This window comes from Tachypleus tridentatus, chromosome 12 (genome assembly GCF_004210375.1).
Source record: "Tachypleus tridentatus isolate NWPU-2018 chromosome 12, ASM421037v1, whole genome shotgun sequence".
Lineage (NCBI taxonomy): Eukaryota > Metazoa > Arthropoda > Merostomata > Xiphosura > Limulidae > Tachypleus > Tachypleus tridentatus.
In genome coordinates, this window is record NC_134836.1 from 2,303,394 (window position 1) to 2,324,794 (window position 21,401).

The 21,401-nt window shown below is 30.3% G+C and overlaps 1 protein-coding gene across 3 annotated transcripts; it reads right to left on the reverse strand.

The window, feature by feature from the left end:
• Positions 1–1,696: 1,696 nt before the first annotated feature.
• LOC143235020 (protein disulfide-isomerase 2-like) lies at positions 1,697–19,042 on the reverse strand. 3 transcript variants are annotated; one of them, XM_076472732.1, is made up of 11 exons: positions 18,473–19,012; positions 17,731–17,828; positions 14,869–15,066; positions 12,774–13,045; positions 10,429–10,533; positions 6,399–6,524; positions 5,949–6,152; positions 4,956–5,073; positions 4,313–4,491; positions 3,536–3,625; positions 1,697–2,173 (listed from the first exon to the last, which is right to left on the reverse strand). In XM_076472732.1, the coding sequence occupies exons 2-11, from the start codon at positions 17,789–17,791 to the stop codon at positions 2,123–2,125; spliced, it is 1,404 nt and encodes a 467-aa protein (XP_076328847.1). In that variant the 5' UTR covers positions 17,792–17,828; positions 18,473–19,012; the 3' UTR covers positions 1,697–2,122. The 3 variants fall into 3 exon arrangements, with proteins under 3 accessions (XP_076328847.1, XP_076328846.1, XP_076328848.1); XM_076472731.1 differs by lacking the exon at positions 17,731–17,828 and having other exon boundaries at positions 18,473–19,042; XM_076472733.1 differs by lacking the exons at positions 14,869–15,066; positions 17,731–17,828 and having other exon boundaries at positions 18,473–19,016.
• Between the last annotated feature and the right edge of the window lie 2,359 nt (positions 19,043–21,401).

Genomic DNA, 21,401 nt, shown 5'->3' on the forward strand with positions numbered 1-21,401 from the left:
TGGATATTAATCCTAAAGAAAAATTTAAACCCACCCCCCTTCACTAGGCTGATGCAACTCATTCCCTAAACTACACCTTTTTTTAGGCAAGTCAAACTCTTCAAATAGCCTAGATTTTCCAAATCTAGAAATTTGTGCTGTCTATAGCACAACTAAATTGGTGGCCTTTGTCCTTATGTATGATTTTGTAAAATTCATCAATACTGCCTGGTCAGCTGGTTAAGGCGTTCAACTTGTAATCTGAGGGTTGCAGATTTGAATCAATATTGCACCAAACATGCTCACCTTTTCAGCCATAGGGGCATTAAAATGTGACAGTTACTCTCACTATTCATTGGTAAGAGTAGCCAAAGAGTTTGTAGTAGGTTGTGATGACTAGGTGTTTTCCCTCTAGTCTTATCCTACTAAATTACATGAGGGCTAGCTATCTGCACTAGCAATCCCTAGCTCTGTGCAAAATTCTAAAACAATTAATACTACTACTTACCTTTCTTTTCTGAAGAGATCTTAACCTTTCTGTAATATCCAAATATTTCTCCTTTGAACCTTTCCCTATAGGGGGAATCATTTCTTATACACAAAAAACCATAACTGGATCCAATAAATCTAAGTAGAAAGATAAGTACCTCTTAACTTGTAATGAATGTGTCCATAAATGTATTCTATACAACTTTGTTTTATTTGTTTACCAACAACAGAGCAATGTCTTCAATGACTTATATGTGAGAAGGCAGGCTTATAGCCTTAAACCTTTAAAAGTACCTCAAATATCACATTTGGGACAGTAGCTGGTGTTGTCAACCTTAAAAATCAAATGTTGAATGTTTAAACATCATAGTAGTTAATTATTTTACTTTTTGGTTAGATGCATAATTTTTATTGAATTAAATAAAGAGCACAACTGAATGTTCTTTGAAGAAACCTTGAACAATAGTATTTCTCCTTTTTTCAGATGTTATGATTTAATACAATTGCAGTTCAAAATTATCTGCATAAATATGAACCAAAAGGCAATAACTGTTCAAAAATCTTCCAGTATACTGATGAACCATTACAAAAAAATGTTGATATATACATATCAGTCAAATCAGTTTCCTGCATAAATCAGTTCTAAGGAAGCCTTTTCACATTATACCCAAGTTTTCAAATGAAATTTGAAGTAAAACAACCTTAAAAAGGAAGAGTTCTATCTATTATTAGGATGTCCAAATTTAGAATCTTTACAATATACCATAGTGGTAGGAGTAGAAATCAATTAAAAGTTAATGACACTTTGTTTAGATAGGGAAAAAACAGCCTACGTCCATACTACTTGCAGTTATAATCAAACTTTGCAGCTCTTTAACAAAAAGAATCAGCTAAGATGATCTAATCCCAAGCAAACATTCTAGAAGACAGTGTCTAGAGAAACCCATAAAATTTTGAAAACTAAGCACAATGTTTTTTGACAGTAAGAGATCATGTTCAATTCTGCCAAGGTACCTTATCCAAACTTAATACTATATGTACTAGATTCATTCCAACAGGTTTTTGGGACACAATGGAATTAAACTTTCTTTTGGCATCTTGTAAAAGATCAATCCCATGCTGAATTCAGGCAACATTTCCAATTCAGTAGCAAGTTAGCATCCATAGGAGATGACATTGTATACAATATGATAAATTCAAAGTAAACCTAGTCCTTTTAGAAAGAGGATAAAGGAAGAACAATGTAAAAGTTTATTCTTTCATATACAAAAAGGTAGTTAACATTTTCTAAACCTTTATAAATATTTAAATATGAAAAAGTTCAGTTAAATTTCATTTTTTAAAGTCACTTTACACCCCACATTTCATGAGAAATAGACAATTAAGATATTCTAAACACACCACACAATGCATAAATAGTGTAATATTCATATATTATCATTTACTTCTTTACAAGATTTGTGCATCATTACATGATAGCATTATATAAAAATTCTACAACTTCAGTTTATTGACACTGAGAAAGTTTTGCATGTATATACCAAGTATAAATGAAACAACCTTTTGTTTTTCAAAATACAAATACTATAAAATTAAATATTTCAAAGTTAAAAAGTGAACAATGATGCTAGAAATATTAAAAATAGAAATAGTTTCAGAGTTCATCCTTTTCTTGCACATAGTCAGGCTCATCATCTTTCTTATCCTTATGAAAAAGAAAAATTTAGATTTTTCCAAAAATTCAGAAACATTTTTCATAGAATTAAAAATGTGAAAAAAAATAACTAACTATTGCCATGTATAAGTAATTCATACATTTGTTGTTATGTTTGCAGAAAGTTATAGGAAGTTAATTTTTTCTGTAATTATTTTGTATAAATAAATTGCAGTTGCATTATTGGAATATGTTTTTGCTATTATTAAGGGCAGTTAAGTGTATGTTGTACATTATCATCACTATTTTATAATACAATTTAATTCATCTAAAAATTCCATGGAATGTAAAGTTTGTATAGCATGTTTTAGTGAACCTGTTAAAAGTCAAAAATAAAGGTTAAGATCATACATGCAGTAATTTAAAATGAACTTTTCCAGTTGTACTTTGACATCCATAACACAATAAATTAACCCATCAAGAATTATATAGATAGCCCATTCATTAAGTTGAGATACCCAACCAGTAGTTTTATCATAAAATATTTTAAATTGAAAGTTGTCTAGGCAAAAATGTGATAAAACATCATGGAGGAGGTTAGTTCTACATGGGTAATGACCATCACAAGAATGAGATTAACAATTACTTTTAAGCAGTAAACTTAAGTTAGAAACATTTTAAATTAAACATTTTAGTTTGATTTTAATTACTCCTTTTCTTTAAAATTAAAAGAAAAGGAGTAATTAAAATCAAATTAAAAGATGTTTTGAAAAACAAAAGAATGAAAAATTTAATCTGGAAAAGAATAAAGCAGGACTGAAGCAATAAAAAAAAGTATGTAGAAAATAAAAGTAAACCGGCCAAAATAAATCAGGTTAAGTGAATTACAATACAAAATAAATATGCAATACTGTGAAATTTAAGTAACTATCTGAAATGCAAATAGACTTCAATTAAATTAAAAAAAGAAAATGCAAATGGCTCAATATAATTCAACAAAATCTAAGTAATATCAAAAACGTTCTTGTGATAATTACTGTTATTCTAGCCAGTCTGATAAATTCTGGTATTGGTAAAAGCTCTAATATGCACTGGAACAGAAGGTTGTAATAATATCAAACTCCACTTCTCTACTTTCATGCAAGTTCTTATAATAACAATAAGTCTACAAATAGACAAATTTCATTAGGAAGTTCTTCCTTTCAAAATTAGTGACACACACACACACACACACACACACAACACTTTCAAATGATATTAATAAATGTACTAGCATTTAAAATGAATTGTGTCAAAACTTAGGGTTAAGATAGATAAGACAATCTTACAACTAAGTTTAAGAAATTCAGATGCAAAAATCTACTAGCTTATTAATAAGTACATAAGTATATTCCTTTTACAAACTTCCCTTACCTTATTAGGAGCATCTTTACCATATTCTCCATTTGTTTCCAAGAACTTAGTTATACCATCTAATGTCAATTCACCATTATACTCTATTGCCTAAAAAACAAATGTTCACATGCATTGTATTTGCATCATGTAGGTTATTAAAAAAAAAAAAAACATCTACAGAATTTCATTTAACTAATTTAACATTTTGATATCAAAATTAAAGTTTAATATTATAAATACCTTAAAATATTTTTCTTGCTTTATTTACAATTCACAAAAGAATTTCATTCTTTAGCACTTCAGTATAATGAACATTAAGGAAACAGTATTTTGAGTCTATGCTTGAAAAAGTAGAAAAATACATGCTTATTGCAAATTTTGTATAAAATATTCCAGTTATTTATGCACTGAATAAATTTTGTTCAGAGTAAAAGAGTTTACTACTTTCTTAAAAGTTAAGATTTAAGGTTCTGTGATTAGTTAATATAAGATGCAATTGAACATTCAAGATAAAAACATTAAAATGTACATATAAACTAGCACAAGTCCTAAGCAGGTGTCATACTCTGAATTGCCTGTGCAAGTTATACTAATTTATAGTATTAAATAGAAATATTTATTAATTATGTAGACATTCTGCAAATATAAGTTGATTTTTAAACATGAAGATTAGTACCAATAACTCCAATTTAATCTATCAATGCAAACTGCATTAAAAATTTGTATAAAAAACTGAAAACTAAGTAAAACATCACTATTACTAACATCTGTAACAGAAACAAAAGGTCTTTATACCTCATTGGTCCCTTTTTTATATAACTTAATTGTGGGAAAACTGCTAATTTTTGTATGTTCTAGTTCATTACGTGTAGAGTCCATCTTAGCTATCACAATTGCATCATTTTCCTTGTATTTCTCTCCAAGCTCTCCATAGATGGGAGCAAGATGCTGACAGTGTCCACACCAAGGTGCAACTGTTGAAATAATCAAATTTAAATCAAGAAAAAATGTTTTGGTTTTGTCTGTCAATACATTGTTTTGTTTGTTTTTTTAACTCACATTAAAAAATAATACACACACAAGTCACTGAAAGCACTACCCATTATATATATATATATATATATTCTGAATCTACTTCAAACTAGCATCATAAGAAATTATGACAGGTGGTCAGGCTAAACCTACAGTACTGTTCATACACAATTCCAGATTTTGTTACTATTTCAAGTGGATGTACTTTAATAAACAAATAAAATGTTTTCCTAAACATACACAGTAGTTTCAAATATTATCTTGCAATGGCACAAAAGTAGCATTCCCTTGAAACAAAAATATGCAGCCATAATAAACACTTTTCAATAATATATTAGTATAAGCAGTTATGCTATACACCATGATTATCTAAACTTTATTTTTATGAAGTAAAAATCCAACTTACAAAATTCTACTAACACATCCTTAGACTTATCAAAAGCTACAGATTCAAAATTTTTGCTGACTAGAACTTTTACTGGATGTTTGTCCCAGTCTTCAGGTACATCTTCAGACAGCAAATGTTCCTGTACCAAAAGATTACAAATTATACTTAGCAATTTTTGTAAATAAAGTTTCAAATACTTGTTTACCAGTGGATATCTGATGCAACTGCTTTCAATATAAATCAGCATTATACAAAGTTTATATGTATACAAAGCAGTATAAAATAATTTAGTTTCTGAAATGTAAAGTAACAACATATCTAGTACATTTCATCATTATAAAGTAACTGAGCATTTAGAATGAAAGTGGTTCTTTAGAAAAGATTTGTACCATTTTTTATGGAAAACTTTAGAGAAACAAAATGTGCCCAAAATGATGAATATTTAATTGCCACATGATACTAAATTTTATTATTCTAGCTACCTGCACAGATTAAATTATCAAAATATAAATAAGTGATTGTTTTGTTCTTAACATAATTACAAAGTCTGAATTTAAACTCCAACATTCTTTACTATCTTAGTACATGGTTCCAGTTAGAAGAATTTATATAAATGGTTTAAAACCATTTCTAACAAGCATTTTTAATAGGTATAAAGAAAGTTTTCAATTAAGACCATAGTTTAAAAGATTAAAACTCAATGTTTCAAACAAAACTGTACTTCAACAAAAATTTCTTATGTTGCAAAACAACTGGTCCTAGAAATCTATACAAATGCAAATTATTAGTCTGTTATGCTGCAATACAACACATGCATTCTATATACAAATATTCTTTACCCAACACTGTTCAGTTTAAAAATTAAGTAATATTATACCACCTGAAAATATTACATGTTAATACCTCCTTATATCCGTTAATAGAAAGATTGTTTATCAACAGCAAATATTAAGAATAACCAGGATAATGGGATTGTTTAAAAGTTTCTTCTTAACAGAAAAAACAAAAACTTTCCTTTAATCTTCCATCAAATACACCTTCAAGAAAACTATGGATAGTTTTCAAAGAGATCTCTTTGGTTTCAGGCTTAAATTTTTTCACATCATCCTTTAACTGTATTATCTGTACAGCAGGCATGTCTTCTTTCTTCAGTCCAAAGAACTCTACAATTCTTTCATGGTCTTCTTTCTCAGTATCAACAACAACAAATTTAACCTGTGAAAAAAAAAAAAAACTATTACACAGACATTTTTGGATAAGCACCAAACACAGAAGTTAAGATACAAATCCTACTAGATATTAACATTATTTTGGGTAAATACAAGTTCCTTACTGAAGTACTTACATTGTAATTAAGCTTATTCAATTCCACTTTCTGTAAAAAAGTTCTTCATAAAATTTCTTTCAAACTAAGATGCAATTTACATTGTAAATTACTTAAAATCCAAGTTTATACATTACCTTCTTTTTATACACTCCTGCTGCACTATTATAATCTTCTACAAGTTTAGTATATTCTGGTGATGATTTACTTATAAAGAGGAAAATATGAGTTTTTATATCTCCATCAAATATTTTCTGGGCATTCTAAAAAAATCAGAAAATAAACAAAAAATTTAAAATTAGGTTTTGGCATCATTAAATGTATACAACAGATTTCAGTCATTATAAAAGTACTTTGAGAACTTTGTATATTTATCCAGAAAAAAGAAAGGATTTTGTACTACCATGCAAGTTTAAACAAAATTACATTAGCAATAAACTACTGTATGTACAATTTGCAATAAATAAAATGAACAGTTTATTCTAGTGAATAACTCAAAACACAAGTTTTAACCCAAAAACATTAATTTAAAAATACAAAAACACACCTCTATCTGTACACGACTAAAATAAATATGACATGGCACCACCTACTGAATAGTATCAGAAATGGAAATCCATGAAGAACTTACAAAAAATAAACAGGTATGTGCAACAACTTTTACTTTATACAGAATGCAAGTTTAAATGAGAGTAATATCAAAACAAACAACTTTTACTAGGACTGTACATGAGGGTTCAATTACATTTTTAATTTTCTATAAGCAAAATAAATATTTTTGCACCGTACCTCCCAGAAATTTTTTGAGACAAAATGTAGGTTGGCATTTCTGCTAGCAATAACAATAGCTTGAAATTTAAAAACTTCCATAATAAAGAAAGTAGCTCAACACTTTGTAGTGTTATAAATATAGGCCACATTAAGCCATTAATTAAATACGCAACAACGTGCAACCACAATCTTAATCAACACTTTTTTACTTATACTATCCAGTTAAGTGCTTTTGAACTTTTGTGGCTTGCGATAGAAAAATAGGATGAGCTCTTAATCTTTAAAAGACTGTCTTGTTTATGAAACAGAAATCAACAGGAATTTTGGGATCTTCAAAAAGGTTTATGCTGGTAAAGTGTTCTCTTTAGCTAATCAACTATCCATTCTCATGCTGGTGTACTTACCAGGACTATCCCAATGAGCAGCCTTTAGGTCACACTACCTGCCCTTATGTATTCTAAAAACAATATTGATTTATTTGATTACAACCTAGAACCCATCTGAACATCTACATAGTTCTGGAGATTGTACCTCAAGAAGAGACTGACTGTTTAACCATACCATTTAAGTACTTTCAAAAGATGTCATATAGCAATGATTTTCTTTAACCTCGCTGAATATGCTGTGCAAGATTATGTTGAATGGCAGAAATTTTAGCTTTTCCAAAAATGTGCAGATGGTAACTGGCCATTAATTTTAAGTATAATAATTCACAAGTAACAGAAGATCAATAGTCAAGTAATTTAAAAGTGTACAACTTTTATCCCCACCATTCCCTCAGTAGACTGATGAACTGTCATTTGGTCCTTTTGGTTCCAAGGATTTGATTTTTCTGTAAACAATGCTAGTTCAAAAAGTTCAATCCCTGATTTGAAATAATTTTAAGTTTACTGATAAGCTTCCTTAGAGTTTTTGCTTTCTGAAGGGGGTGGAGTATATAACTCTGGTCATTGATATTTATTCACTCTCAATGTTGTCCTAGGGTAGAGAATAAATTACATCAATTCTCTAAAGGTGCTCCAACACAATATCTAATGATGCTGTAAAAATACTGCTAAGATTGCCCATGTTTCCTTCAAAGTACAATTAAAATTATATTAATCTTGCAGTTTCTAACATCTAACAAGAAAATTCTTGACCTCTCCATTGCCTGGTTGTCAGTAGGATATGGAGATGACAAAATGCTTCTGATCATAGTAACTACTCAAAAACAAATTATAGCCTTAATTTCCATACAGTTGCATTTTTCCTTTAACAATTTTTTGGAGGCATTAAAAATCCAACTGCATAGCATGTATTTGTACTATATTAAGACAGTCAGCCAAAAAGGTCATTATGCACCATTCATGATCCAATGAATAGTTAGTTTAATGCTCTTACTTTTCTTTTAGAAAACAGTTCATCATTCAAAAAGTTAGAGTAACAGAATAGAATAAAAAATATCTAGTGCTTTCCTTCAATAATACAAGATCAAGATAATGAATCAGTATTTCATAATTTATTCAGTGCACTGCACAAGCTTAAAATTGTACGGGTGAACCTTCCAAAGTCACCTCCTGTTATCTGTCTGACCTTCAACTGGAAATTCAGACATGTCAATGCAGTATAGAAGTTGGCTATAGAAGTAGTAATAAACATTACTCTGGGCTGTAGTGACAGATGTTAGTATCCTTTTTCAAAAATTATAAAATATTCCCTTCCCTCTCTGCAAGATTATTTGCCTTAATAACATAGGTAATCATCTATTTTGTCATGTGATACTCATGATAACACTGCTGATATAATATATGGGTAGTCTGCATTAGACAGAGCAAAAACTTTCCATATCTTCCAGAAATTTGACCAATGTCTTATTCTATTCCCTTACTCTGGTCCTAAAGTTTCCTTTGGAAACTTGCTTCTGCTTATAACACTCAGTTTCTTTAATAAGGAGACCACTAATACTATTTATTAGTAACTACCTTCCAATAAAAACTGTAAAATGTTAAAGCTGGTCCTTTCAGGTGTGCAAGAGGATGAATAACTGTTGGTTAACAACTCCATTTATGCATCTTGAAAACTATTTGAAACTGCCTGACATGTCTCCCACAGCACCTTTTTTTATCAGTTTTTTTTTTTATTCTGGGGATGCTAAATTGGCCTATTAAATTCCACATTAATGTAAGAGGGGTGGCTAGAGTAATCAAAGGTTTTGTTTATGGTTATAAAAAGGCACAAAAGTGACAGGTGTAGACCTGATGAGTTCCTTTTCTACATGGCATAGTTAAAGATAAAGATTAAACTTATTAGGCTAATACAGAGTTTTGTTTTGATCCTCACTATGCCAGCTCAACTTGCATTAAACCTGTGATAAAACATTGGTATTTTCATTTACATGCAAAAACGGCTCGTTTGGGTTGAGAAAATATTTTGCATAGAAGAGTGAAGAAGGTCGAAACATTGTTCGCTCTTCTATGCAAAATATATTTTCTCAACCCAAATGAGCCGTTTTTGCATATAAATTTCTCAACAAGTGGGTTTCTCGACATCACTGATTGGTATTTTCACTTTATTGATGATGTTCACCTGTATACTCCTTATATCAGCATCATTATATATTTGTCAATAAGCTTAGATTTGCAGTTCTTTTCCAATTTCTTCTATTACTCTCCACTTTTCCATTTCCAGCAACTTGATCTTGAAGTAGTTTGAATTACTTGGTCAAAATCAAAGTTCATTCCACATAATAAGCAATATTTCTTGAACCTAGATGTTCTTAACATTAGCTTTACTAAGATATATTAAATAGGCTTAGGTTTCACAGATAACAGAAGTTTCACTTATTCATTTTATGGTATGTGCAACATCTCTTATCTGTATTACTTCACCACAAAATACAAGCTTGAAAGTGAGAGCATTGAACTAATTAACAGGGTCACTTAATGATCAAATCAGCAGTTCAGTCTAGCCTCTCCCAGTAGATGGTTTCATACTGTTTAAAAATCACTTCCTAAACATTCAATAATTCCTAGTTACTAGGCCACTTATTTATGTGATGTTAACATTTCCTTCCATCCATAAACAAAAATTAAAAACAGCCATATACAAATATTATGGTTTAAATCTTAAAACTAATTCATTTTAAATCACATTATTGGACAGAATATTTGCATAAATAAATAAGAGCAACTCATATTTCCCAAACAATACTAAGAAAAAGATCATTAAACACATGTTACAGAATAAGTTAATAAAAAACTTTATAAAAATGTAAAACTAGACAAACAAGATGAAACATCAGAAAATAACTTCAGTCACTAAAACATACTTTGAGTGGCAAATAGATATAGGTATTCCAGTTCAAAACACTGGCAAAAAGTGACTAAATTTATTTAATCCAAAACAGAAGTTACCTACCTCAGAATCAAATTCTATAACTAGAGGCAAGCTGTTTGCTTTTACAAACTTCTTCAAAGACTTAATAGTAATTTCATCCTCAAATGCATTCCTGCCTTCATCAAACTGAAAAAATTTCAATTGTAAGTTATATAATGGGTTATATTATATTAATTATTACAAATTGTAGTGGTCTCTGCACACATTACAAGCAAAGTGGCTCCACTAATATTATCTATACTGTTTTAACAGTTTTAGGGAATTCTTTCATTGTTGTTAATTATATGAACGTTTAATGCATCACTAGTAATAAGTGTAAGAATGTTGATACTTTAAAAGTGCAACTTAAAATGTTATCTCAAATAAGCAAGTCAATTTTATACAATAGATCGCCAGACATAAGTGTCTTTTAAAAAGGTTTTGGACCAAAAGAAACCCCTAAAATAAACTTGAATTAGATTTACAATAAGAACCCCAATTTACTCTACAAGACAAAGTGAACATAGAACCAATTGCAGACATCTTGAAAAAAGAAAACAATACCTCACATAATATTAATAAAAATAACTGTTTAAGAAGTTATAAAAATTATACATTTATTCATTTCATAATCTCATGGAAAAGTAAACAAAAGCTATATGCACATAACTCTCCTCCATTTTGAATTCACATACTAAAAGGACAGGCAGATAGTGAGAAGCATCCACCACCAGTTCTTAGGCTTATTGTGTGAACAAATAGAATTTAACCACTACTTAATACAACCACAGCAATGGGTGTGGCTGAAATAGCCAAACCCACAAATTAGAAGGGGTGTCCACATACTTTTGACCATGTTGGGTACATAATCTCAATTAGGTGAGCAACATACTAACCTAATTTGGCTATAAAGTTACATTATATTGCTAAAATAATTGCCTAAAGAGTGCAAAACTAAGGTTCCATTAGTAAAATCTGATCAAAAGAAGTTGCACTTAAGGAACAAATTAAAATACAATAAAAATCTTTAAAATTACCCCACTGTCAAATCCCAGAGAAAAATCAGATCCTAATAACAGAACAGTAGGAAGACACCCATCTACAAATATATATTACAGCTGTAAAAAAGTTGTGTAATATGATAAAGTAATGTACAGTATATAAGAAATCTACAGAGACAAGAAATTGTTGGAAGCCCTTTCTTCAGTAAACTGAAGTGCACCATAATAAAAACCTAATGCTATTAAATAATATAGTACAAAGTAGTAATGGAAGCATACCCCCAAATATCTGAAACCAAGAGTCAAATAAGTATATTACACAGAGGTTGAGTACATTGATTTCCATGTTAATGTCCTATTTCATAACCCTCCATCCTGACAATAGCTCTGCAACAGTTTCCAACAGAAAAGGCTCCTTCCTTACATAGTCATGTTTAAAGAATACCCCTCCAACCTGCTTGACATCCACGAGCTATCAAGTACATGTTTGATAACTCATGGATGTCAAGCAGGTTGGATGTGAGGAAAATGGTTCCCAAGTGCACATTTTCACAATTTGGTCAGAAAGAGAACCACAGGGAATTTGTAATGTGACCAGTATTTCTTTGTAAGGAGTTGCAGAAGTAATTCTTCATTCATTAGCTGATCACAGTATGCTTTAGTTTAGGAATGAGTTATGGAAGTAACCTGTGTACATCCAACTTGCTTCGACTTTAGAGATGAAAGTCCTTTATTAATATTGTATAATAATCACTTAAAGCATATGGATAGCTTATAATCATCACCCCCCTTGCATTTGTGAATTCTCACCTATAACAAGACATTACATACCAAAAATAGATACTTTGTTTTTCAATGCCATTATGTACAAGGAAATTAACTACTTTTGAAATTTTTATCCAAACATGCAAATATTTTACCCAAAGTAAGTAATTTTAGGTGGCATCATACACTATCTACAAAACATAATGGAACTTTCATACTTCCCATTTCACTAGGAAATAAATATGCAGTAATTGTCACACAACTTAAATATTTACATGTCTTCATACACTGAATATGCAACACTTTTTGAAACCTTTAATAACAATGTTTTAAATGATTGAGTTTTAGCTTTAGTGTAACACCTAACAGAATTGAAACATATGCAAATATAATGCACATTCAATTTTTCAGAAAGTATTTGGAGGAAAAGTGTGCATTAAATTTAGGCAAATATGGTACTTATAACATACTCAACTAAATCACACACACACACACACACACACACGAATACTCAATTCAGTATTAACTAAATCAATTTAATACAATAAATTAGATAGTTTACATGTGTTTAGACTGGCTGAATTGCAGTGTTGTTCTTAAATAGTCAAACACTTGTTTCACCTTTTTAAAGAGTACAACCCCATCAGATTCTACATCCAGCTGTTTATACACTTTTTTACTGGATGTGATGGCAAAAGGGTAGTCATCAATTTCATCTGCAACTTCCAAGAAAACCTTAGCATCATCTGCTTCTTGATCTTGGAAGAAACCAACTACTACAACATGGGCACTTTCTTTAAACAGTGTAGCATCTTCTGCAGTGGAGAGTTCCTTGGCTGGAGGACCAGTTTTCTTCTTCAGCCACTGAATGATTTCCTCAGCTTTACGACCACCTTTTAATTGAGAAATTCTCAGAGTGTTGAATATTTAACATTTTCCTTATCTGAACATTTATATCACACATGTTCACCACTCTGCACAATTGACAACCTATTAACTCATGACCTGAAGCAAAGGTTTTTGCCCATGGTATAAATGAAGAATGAAGTTCCCACTCCTATAACAAGGGGTATACTGAGAAGGAGCAAAAGAATGAGAAAGAGAAGATGGGACAGCCCCATAAATCTCCTCAGGATAGGAAACTTGTTGGGTCATCCAGAAAAGTCAGGAAACAAAAGAAACCAGCTTCAGTCAAGCTGTCATAGTAGGAGGAATATCTCCAAAGAGTTTGTCATGAAGAAAAGAAACAGTAAAATCACTACAGATAAGACCAAGGAAGGCAAACACCCAAGGTTAAGGTATAATGACCAACAAATTCAATAAAAATAACCAAGCCAACCGAGACAAGGCAATGAAAAAGGTGCAAGACAAAATGGCAAGTAGGTAAATATAAAGTGTCCCTAAGAAAGGAAGTGTTGCAATGATGAGCCTCAGATAATTTGAAGTGTAGACAAATATTAAATGAGCTGAGCAACAGCTATGAACCTTTTTGACACTTCTATAGCTAAGGAGAATGAGTGTCATGTTTCAGTGCAAAGTCAAGTAGTATCAGCATAAACAAAAAAATGTCAAATGGAAAGAAAATGTAACCAGAAAAAGGATAAGAGATAGAAGAACCAGCAGCAAACATAAGCAACGGAAATAACCAATTAAATTTGTTGAAAAAAGGTAACAAATAGAACAATGAATATTTGCAGAAACATCTCTTAACAGAGTACCCCTGAAACTGCAAAAAAAAAAAAAATAAATAAATAAAAAAAAAATATGAATACCAATAAACTGAGTTAACAATAAAATAACTATAGGCTATTAGACAAGATAAGCAAGACATTAAAAGTAGCATTCAAAGTGTATAAACCATGCCACACAAAAAGCCTGCAAACAACAAAATAAAAGAATATTAAGTAAGCAGATACGTTGAGAAGCAATGCCAAGAAAAGAATGAACCTGTTTAAAACTAGTATTCATGGTGAATTACCATGCATGGAGGACATAAGCACAATCCTATTAGTGGATGGCATAAACTGGTGCAATACATGTTGTAGAGGTGTTGTAGAGAGAACTTCATTCAGGGATTGTAATATGTTAAAAATCTTCACAACAGTTAAGATTTTCAATGTGCAGAGGAGAATAAAATACCTGAAATATCATCTATAAATTCAAAATTTATTCATAGAGAGAAGAGTAACAATTTTGAATAAAAATAACTTATTAACAATAAGTTAACTTCAAGAAAATTCAAGTGTTCCTGAATAAAACTACCTGGTTTGTAAAATATAAAATTAGTAAGCAAGTGCTGAAAGAACTTTTACTCTTCGAAAATTAGTATGTACACACACACACACACACACACACACACACATCAAAACATGCAACACCAAAGCTAGTCCAAAGGGTAGGGCATGAAATTGATACACAACTCCCATGATGGACAAATGGAAGATAAGGGTAAGAATGAGTTTTTGCAGATAAACAATGGAAACATCAAGACCCAGGGAATAAGACAGCACAGATGGACAAAAAGAGCATCTTGTCCTTCAAAATATTGTTATATAGACTAACTGAATGTTAAAAAAGCAATAGTAACTTTAAATCTACAATATGCTTTATATGAATATTGAACATTTTAATTTTCACTTGTCCTCTTAAGTTACATAAACCTCACTGGTGGGTTTGGCTTTATGTTATGTAGTGTTTGTTGATATTAATTTTTTACCTGTATAATCAATAATTTTTGATCCCTTAAAAAGTTTTAGTGTTGGATAACCTTGGATATCATATTTTCTAGCCACTTTAGATTCTTTTGTAGCATCAACTTTAGCAAGCATAATCTCAGACTGTTCTTCAGCCAACAGAGTTGCAGCTTTAGCATATTCTGGAGCAAGGGATTTACAATGTCCACACCAAGGTGCATCTAAAATAAGACAGCAATATTAACATCTGTATTTAAGAGTAACTTTGTACAATCATTTTAAAAACAAAACTTAAATTTCCTAGAGAATGTTTAATAACAAGATAATACTTATTGTAATATTGTCAAGTAAATTCAAATTGACTTAAAATAATTCAAGAGAACTAAATGCTAGGCAATATATTACACAAAGAAACTCCATTTCACTAGTACATTCAACATAACATGTACTTTCTTAGACAATTATAAGATTTACAATTTAAACACAAGAAGCCTATTTTAACACTTGGGGTAGATAAAAAGAAATAAAAAAAAAAAAAAAATGTATAATAAGTGTAGTTACGAAACAATGCTCAAAAGAAAAGTCACATTTCGAATGTTTCAAAAATGTTGTTCACTCCTCTACACAAGAAATTCTCAACCCAAGCCAGCTGTTTTTACATATTTTGTTTTTTTTCTACAAGCGAGTTTTCTCATCATCACTGATGATGATTATGAATTGTACAACTTGCACACACACACACACACACTGCACAGATAGCTGAAACCGAGTTTCCCATGACTTTACATAATTCTACATCGTACAGAGACTGTGCAACAGGTTCATCTTCAAAGCATTGTAAAATTATATTGAAGAATTTACACAAATTGTCTTAGTACAAAAAAGAAAATATTATGGTGCAAGAGTTTCAGTTCATGCTCATACACAAGCTATTTTCAGAATTGTCAATTATAGTATTTCTGTACTTGTTGGAAATCTCAAATGCTGTATCAATCTTTTCTGTGATGTTTAATTATAATCCAAGTACTACAGAAACATTGCTACAGTGTCTTTAAATAGAAAAATATGGTCTACAGTACTAACAAGTAGAACTATAATGCTATGGTCACTTAACATAAAAGATCAAAAAACTACTCTGAATTGCCTGTTCTTTCATGAACTAAAAGTTATTCAAAAAAAAAAAAATATATATATATAAAATTGTAATAAAATAAAATATGATGTTCATATAATTTGATATTAATAAATATAAAATGAAAACAATTCAAATATTAAAAGTTGATAAAAAAAATTACAGTTTACAACACTAAGATAGTTAGTGTTTAAGCAATTCATAAATACAAATAGCATCTCAAATCACTACTTTTTATCCTTCCAGCCTGATGACCACTCCCAATATTATACAAAAGACCTCACTGGCACTGGATATAGTAGATATAATGCAGACAATAAATTCCTGTCCTCCTCACAAAATCTTGAAGTTTAATTACATAAACAATTTTGATGGCCTCTTTGATAACAGTATTTGCAAAATAGTTAATACCAAATAATGGAAGAGATTAACAAAATTAAGTTTTTTGTTTTTTTACAAGATCCTTGAGAAACAAAATACGAGAAATGGCATCAATAACGAGAAAGGTGGAACTAAGAAAACAGATACTGTAATTTAGAAAAGAATAATTATGTGGAAAGAAAATAGAACTTACAAGGCCCTGGCAGAACTAATTTGGAAACCATGTGGTTTTGGTCTCCTTACCAACAGAAATACCATTATCTAAGAAATGGTGCAGACATGTTATTACAATGACTGCTGGCTTAAGCAATTTAAGTTTGAAATAGAGGTTTAGATATTAAATTGACACACTCTCTCTCTCTCTCTCGTATGTTAATGTAGGACATATTAAAAGCATATGAAGCATGATTAAATTGCATAATAATTATATGTAGGAGTGGTGAAATTAAGAGTTTGGAAACTTACATTTCAATATTATGAATACAAAGTCCAGCCTCAAGTTAGTTTCTTTAGTAAAGATGTTATTCTTATGTCATTTGTCTAATGATGTGTACTGATACAATGTACACATTTTTGAGAATTAATTCAAAGTTTGTTTTTTTTTATGTAAATTTATGTTAAGAAAAAACTTATTTTGTTATGGATTCTTTAGTTGGTTTAGGAATGGCAATAACAGGTTAAATAATCTTCTGTAACACTAATACATTTTGTTAGACTTCTTCAAAGAAAGCTTTTCAAGACAAAAATGCATACACAACGGTAAGCTGCTTTAATAATTTCGGAGCATGTATCCTTACTCTTCTTGGAGAGAAAGAATTTTTCTTCAACCAATAAAGCTATTTTTCTTTTATAATATCCTGACAAGATCTCTTTTCAACATTTTGTTAGGACCTATTACAGAAAAAAAAAAAAACACTATACTGGAAAGAACAGAAATTAGCTATTACAACAATATACCAGGTATATAAAAGATTAAAAACTTTGCAATTAATTGTTAAAGCTTCTATTCTTTTAGTGGCTACCTAATTCAACTGTACTAAATAAGCTAACCATAGAAAAACAATTACAAAACTTGGAGAATATTTGGATTTGTGTGGTAGTAAATATAATCTTTGGAAATTCAGATGAAGACTTTGTTCTTGGAAAAATAACTTCTTTACTAGTTTTTTTTTTTTTTAAACCTTACAGGATGATATACCCCAATGAGAACTTGAATGAACTTTCTTTTAAACAAACAAACATTCACAAAATTTTGAAGTTTTGTAATATTTCACCTTTCCAACAGGTTATTATTATTATTATTATAGGCAGACAACTTTAGTTATAGCATTTTTCAAATACACAAATTGTATCACTTTCAGATCTTGCATACTCATATATATAAAAAGATCTTTAAGACTGTCTATGCAAATCAAGTTTCTTAAGCCAATCATTAATCTTGTGGCACCTCTTCACTCCTTCGTTTCTGTACTACAAAAAAAAAAAGACACCATGCAATTTTATTTATCTGATTTACCAAATTCAATACATCATCTCACCCTTACATTTAATAAAATCTATGTTAATAACTCAAATTTCTAACTGCTCTGTTCATCCTAGTGTAGAGCTTATGGATTTTTTAATCAACAATCCTTTCCATTTTACTATTTGATGCTGTGAAACTGATGGCTTATTTACTTTAAACTTAAAATTAAAAGCATGAGAACAGGCATGGTAAAGGAGAAGTAGGCCCCCTGACAAATCTAAGCATACTGTTTACATCTTTATTTTGAAATTTTATATATAATAAACTCGTTTTGTATCATTTAATAATAATAATAATAAAAAAAAAGTTCTATAAAAACTGCAAAATTTGTTTTAATAGCAGTTTCATTAAAAATGTAGATCAAATTCAGATCTTTATTTTATTACCCCCTTTAAACTTTTCTGATCCACCTATCTGAAAACCCTGGCAATACCGTTGGGTACGATACAAATAAGAGGATACAAATAACAATGTGAGAACAAAACACATACTTATAAAGAAATCATACATCATTTCTTATAACTATCTACCAATCTAGACGAAGTGTACTAGCCGCATGACAACTAACAATAACAAATAGATTACTTACAAAATTCAACCAAGATAAACTCGTTTTGTTTGATAACTTCATCAAAGTCTGCTGTACCCAGAACTAAAACATTTTCTTCCTTTTCTGTTTTGTGCGCAATAGTAGGATAGATAATAACCATAAATAATATTAATATTCTAGTCTTATTCATCTTTCGTAACTTCATTTCCAAAATATACGTTAATTAATCTCATAACCTTAATGACCCAGTGCTGTCAGTTTATATACTCTCTTAAACCTTGGCGGTACAAGCTCCGCCATATCCAACGCATGCGTCTACAGGTGAATAGTCATCGTGTATTCAATCGATTGGCTACCTTGATCATATGACCAAATTAGCTCTTTCGGTAAGAAATTAATGGACCGCATACATTAATTAATGAAATTTACGAAATTATTAAACTTCTGTTGTGTATATTTGCATTCTTTGTCTTTGGTAGGCATACTTAAGAAACATCAAATTTAAATTATAGCTATCTGATCAATTTCAACGGCATTGTTTAAAAAATATTATTCACTGGATTTTCATTGTAAAAGAAAAATGTGACTGCGCAACGACAGCAAAACCTGTATTAATTTAATAAAAATTTTGAAGGCCTTATAAGCACAAAATGTTTAGTGTAATTACACAATTTTTCTTGGAATTACGTATTACGTAAGCACAGATAACTATAAGTATCTTATGTACGTGTTTTATTTCACAACTTTTAAAGTAATGCAACAAGTAGAAATGTTGGTGGGTGAGAAAAAAATGGTAAAAACCATATTTACCTAAAGCGGTTAGACATGTTTCCTAATCCTCGAATTTTAGTCAGTTCTGAGAACACAAAAATCAGCGTATGGGCAACATTGATTACAAAAGAACTCACTTGAATTAGAACTATAATTCTTGAGTTCTTTATTTGTCATCATTTTTTTCCCATATACTTTTATTATTATTTACATACGTCACAATATTTTCAACAAATACAATTAAAATTATTTTTGCTTTGTGGTTGTATAAACTGTGGGTGTGATCATTTTGTCAAATTTACTGTGACTAAAAATACCCAGTTATGCCACTGAAAATACACGATACTTTATAAACAGGATGAGTGCACAACATGGAACTCACGTTAATTAGTCTTCCCTAGACTATGGAATTCGCCAACTACACATTTTTTTGATATAGTTCAGTATAACACCAAAATGAATCACCCTAAACAGTGTAAAACCGGAGTAAAACAAAGTCACAATTAACAAACCATAGTCACTTTTAACTGTACATGGAACATCAGAATACAAAGATGGATAAATGTAAAATTATTGAAATATTTTGTGTTGACCCAGAACTAAAGAAGGAAAACGTTTTTCTTGAATACCAGAAAGTAATCCTATTAGAGCATTTACATTATATATATACCGAATTAAAGAGAGAGAAAGAAAGATATTTCCAGACTAATACTTTTTGTATAATTAAAGCTTATGTAGACCTTCTTTTAAGCAAGTTTTCCCCAAGTGCAGTGGTGACAACAGAGGAGAAGGGTGGGAAGCACCAGATCCGAAATGTATCTGCCTTTCCAAATATTTCACACACACACACACACAGAGAAAAAAAAAGTTTAGTAAAAGCTACATCTCTCAGTTTCAGTTATTCGGAAAGCACACATAACAAAAATTATTCCATCTCTCATTAGCCCTTAAAGCTTCTTAATTTATTCACCACCTATCCTTTAAAAATAACTTTAAAAAACATTTGCCTTTTTAGCCAATCTGTACGCCACCTTTCCGCCTCCTCACTTTTAGGAACTTAATGTTGGCACTGCTGTGGTTGAATACCTAATTCATTCAACTGATACGAAACTTTCTTTAAATAAATGAATTGATTAAGATAGCGTGGTAGTAATAAGCAAGTATTGTCACCTATAATTCTTTAATAATTTAAAAATATAAAGCATAGGTTTATTTAGATAACTTAAAGTTGTGTTTTAGAATTTTACTACAAGTTATCTGTGCCTACCTGAGAATGATACTTATCTCAGAGCCAGGGTTGGCACAATTTGTATACGTCTGTAAGTGGTCAGTACTCTTAGATAAGGTAATAATTCCTTTAACCCATGGTTGTATTGAAGAACACGTGAAGAAATTAACATATGAAATAAGCTACATTTTCTTTGATAATCAGACATGTTCAAACTCAGGTTAAGTTCTAGTCTCTAATACTGTTGACAATAACTCATGAGTGTACATTGCTTTCAGAATACAATACAAAGAAATCGGCGGCTTTCATCCTATAGATCCTCCAAATAATCTTGTAAGTGTCAATAACATTATCTCTTATTATTCTCTAAAGATAACGTTAAATATAAATGAAGCGATCTTAATGTTAAGAACACCAAAACTATGCATAGTATTCAACGTGAGGCCTATCAATACCAAATATCAATGACAGCAATTACTGCAGTTTCTAGCGAATTATAAGTTAGCAATATTTATTAAATAATTATAATCAAATAATGTTCAATACTGTAACCATTTAAAGTATCATTTTAACACTTGTTTTTTTTTCTTTTCATGGGTTAAATTATTTGAAAATAATGCAAAGTTCCGTTCAAGTAACTACAACAAATTATTATAATTTCTTTAGTATTTGGTCCACCGCTGGTACAGCGGTAAGTCTACAGATTTACAACTCTAAAATCAAGGGGGTTCGATTCCCCTCGGTGGACTCAGCAGATAGCCCGATGTGGCTTTGCTGTAACAAAACACACACACCCTTTAATGTTTGCTATAGGCTATTAATAATAGTAACGTTAATACTATCATTTATATACACTTATACTTGCAGGACTCAGTTCACCAACAACATTTCAACTTTCAAATGAAATTTACTTGTATAATTTCGTAGTTAATATACGCAATAACTACTGGTGATCTGAATAATTCGTTT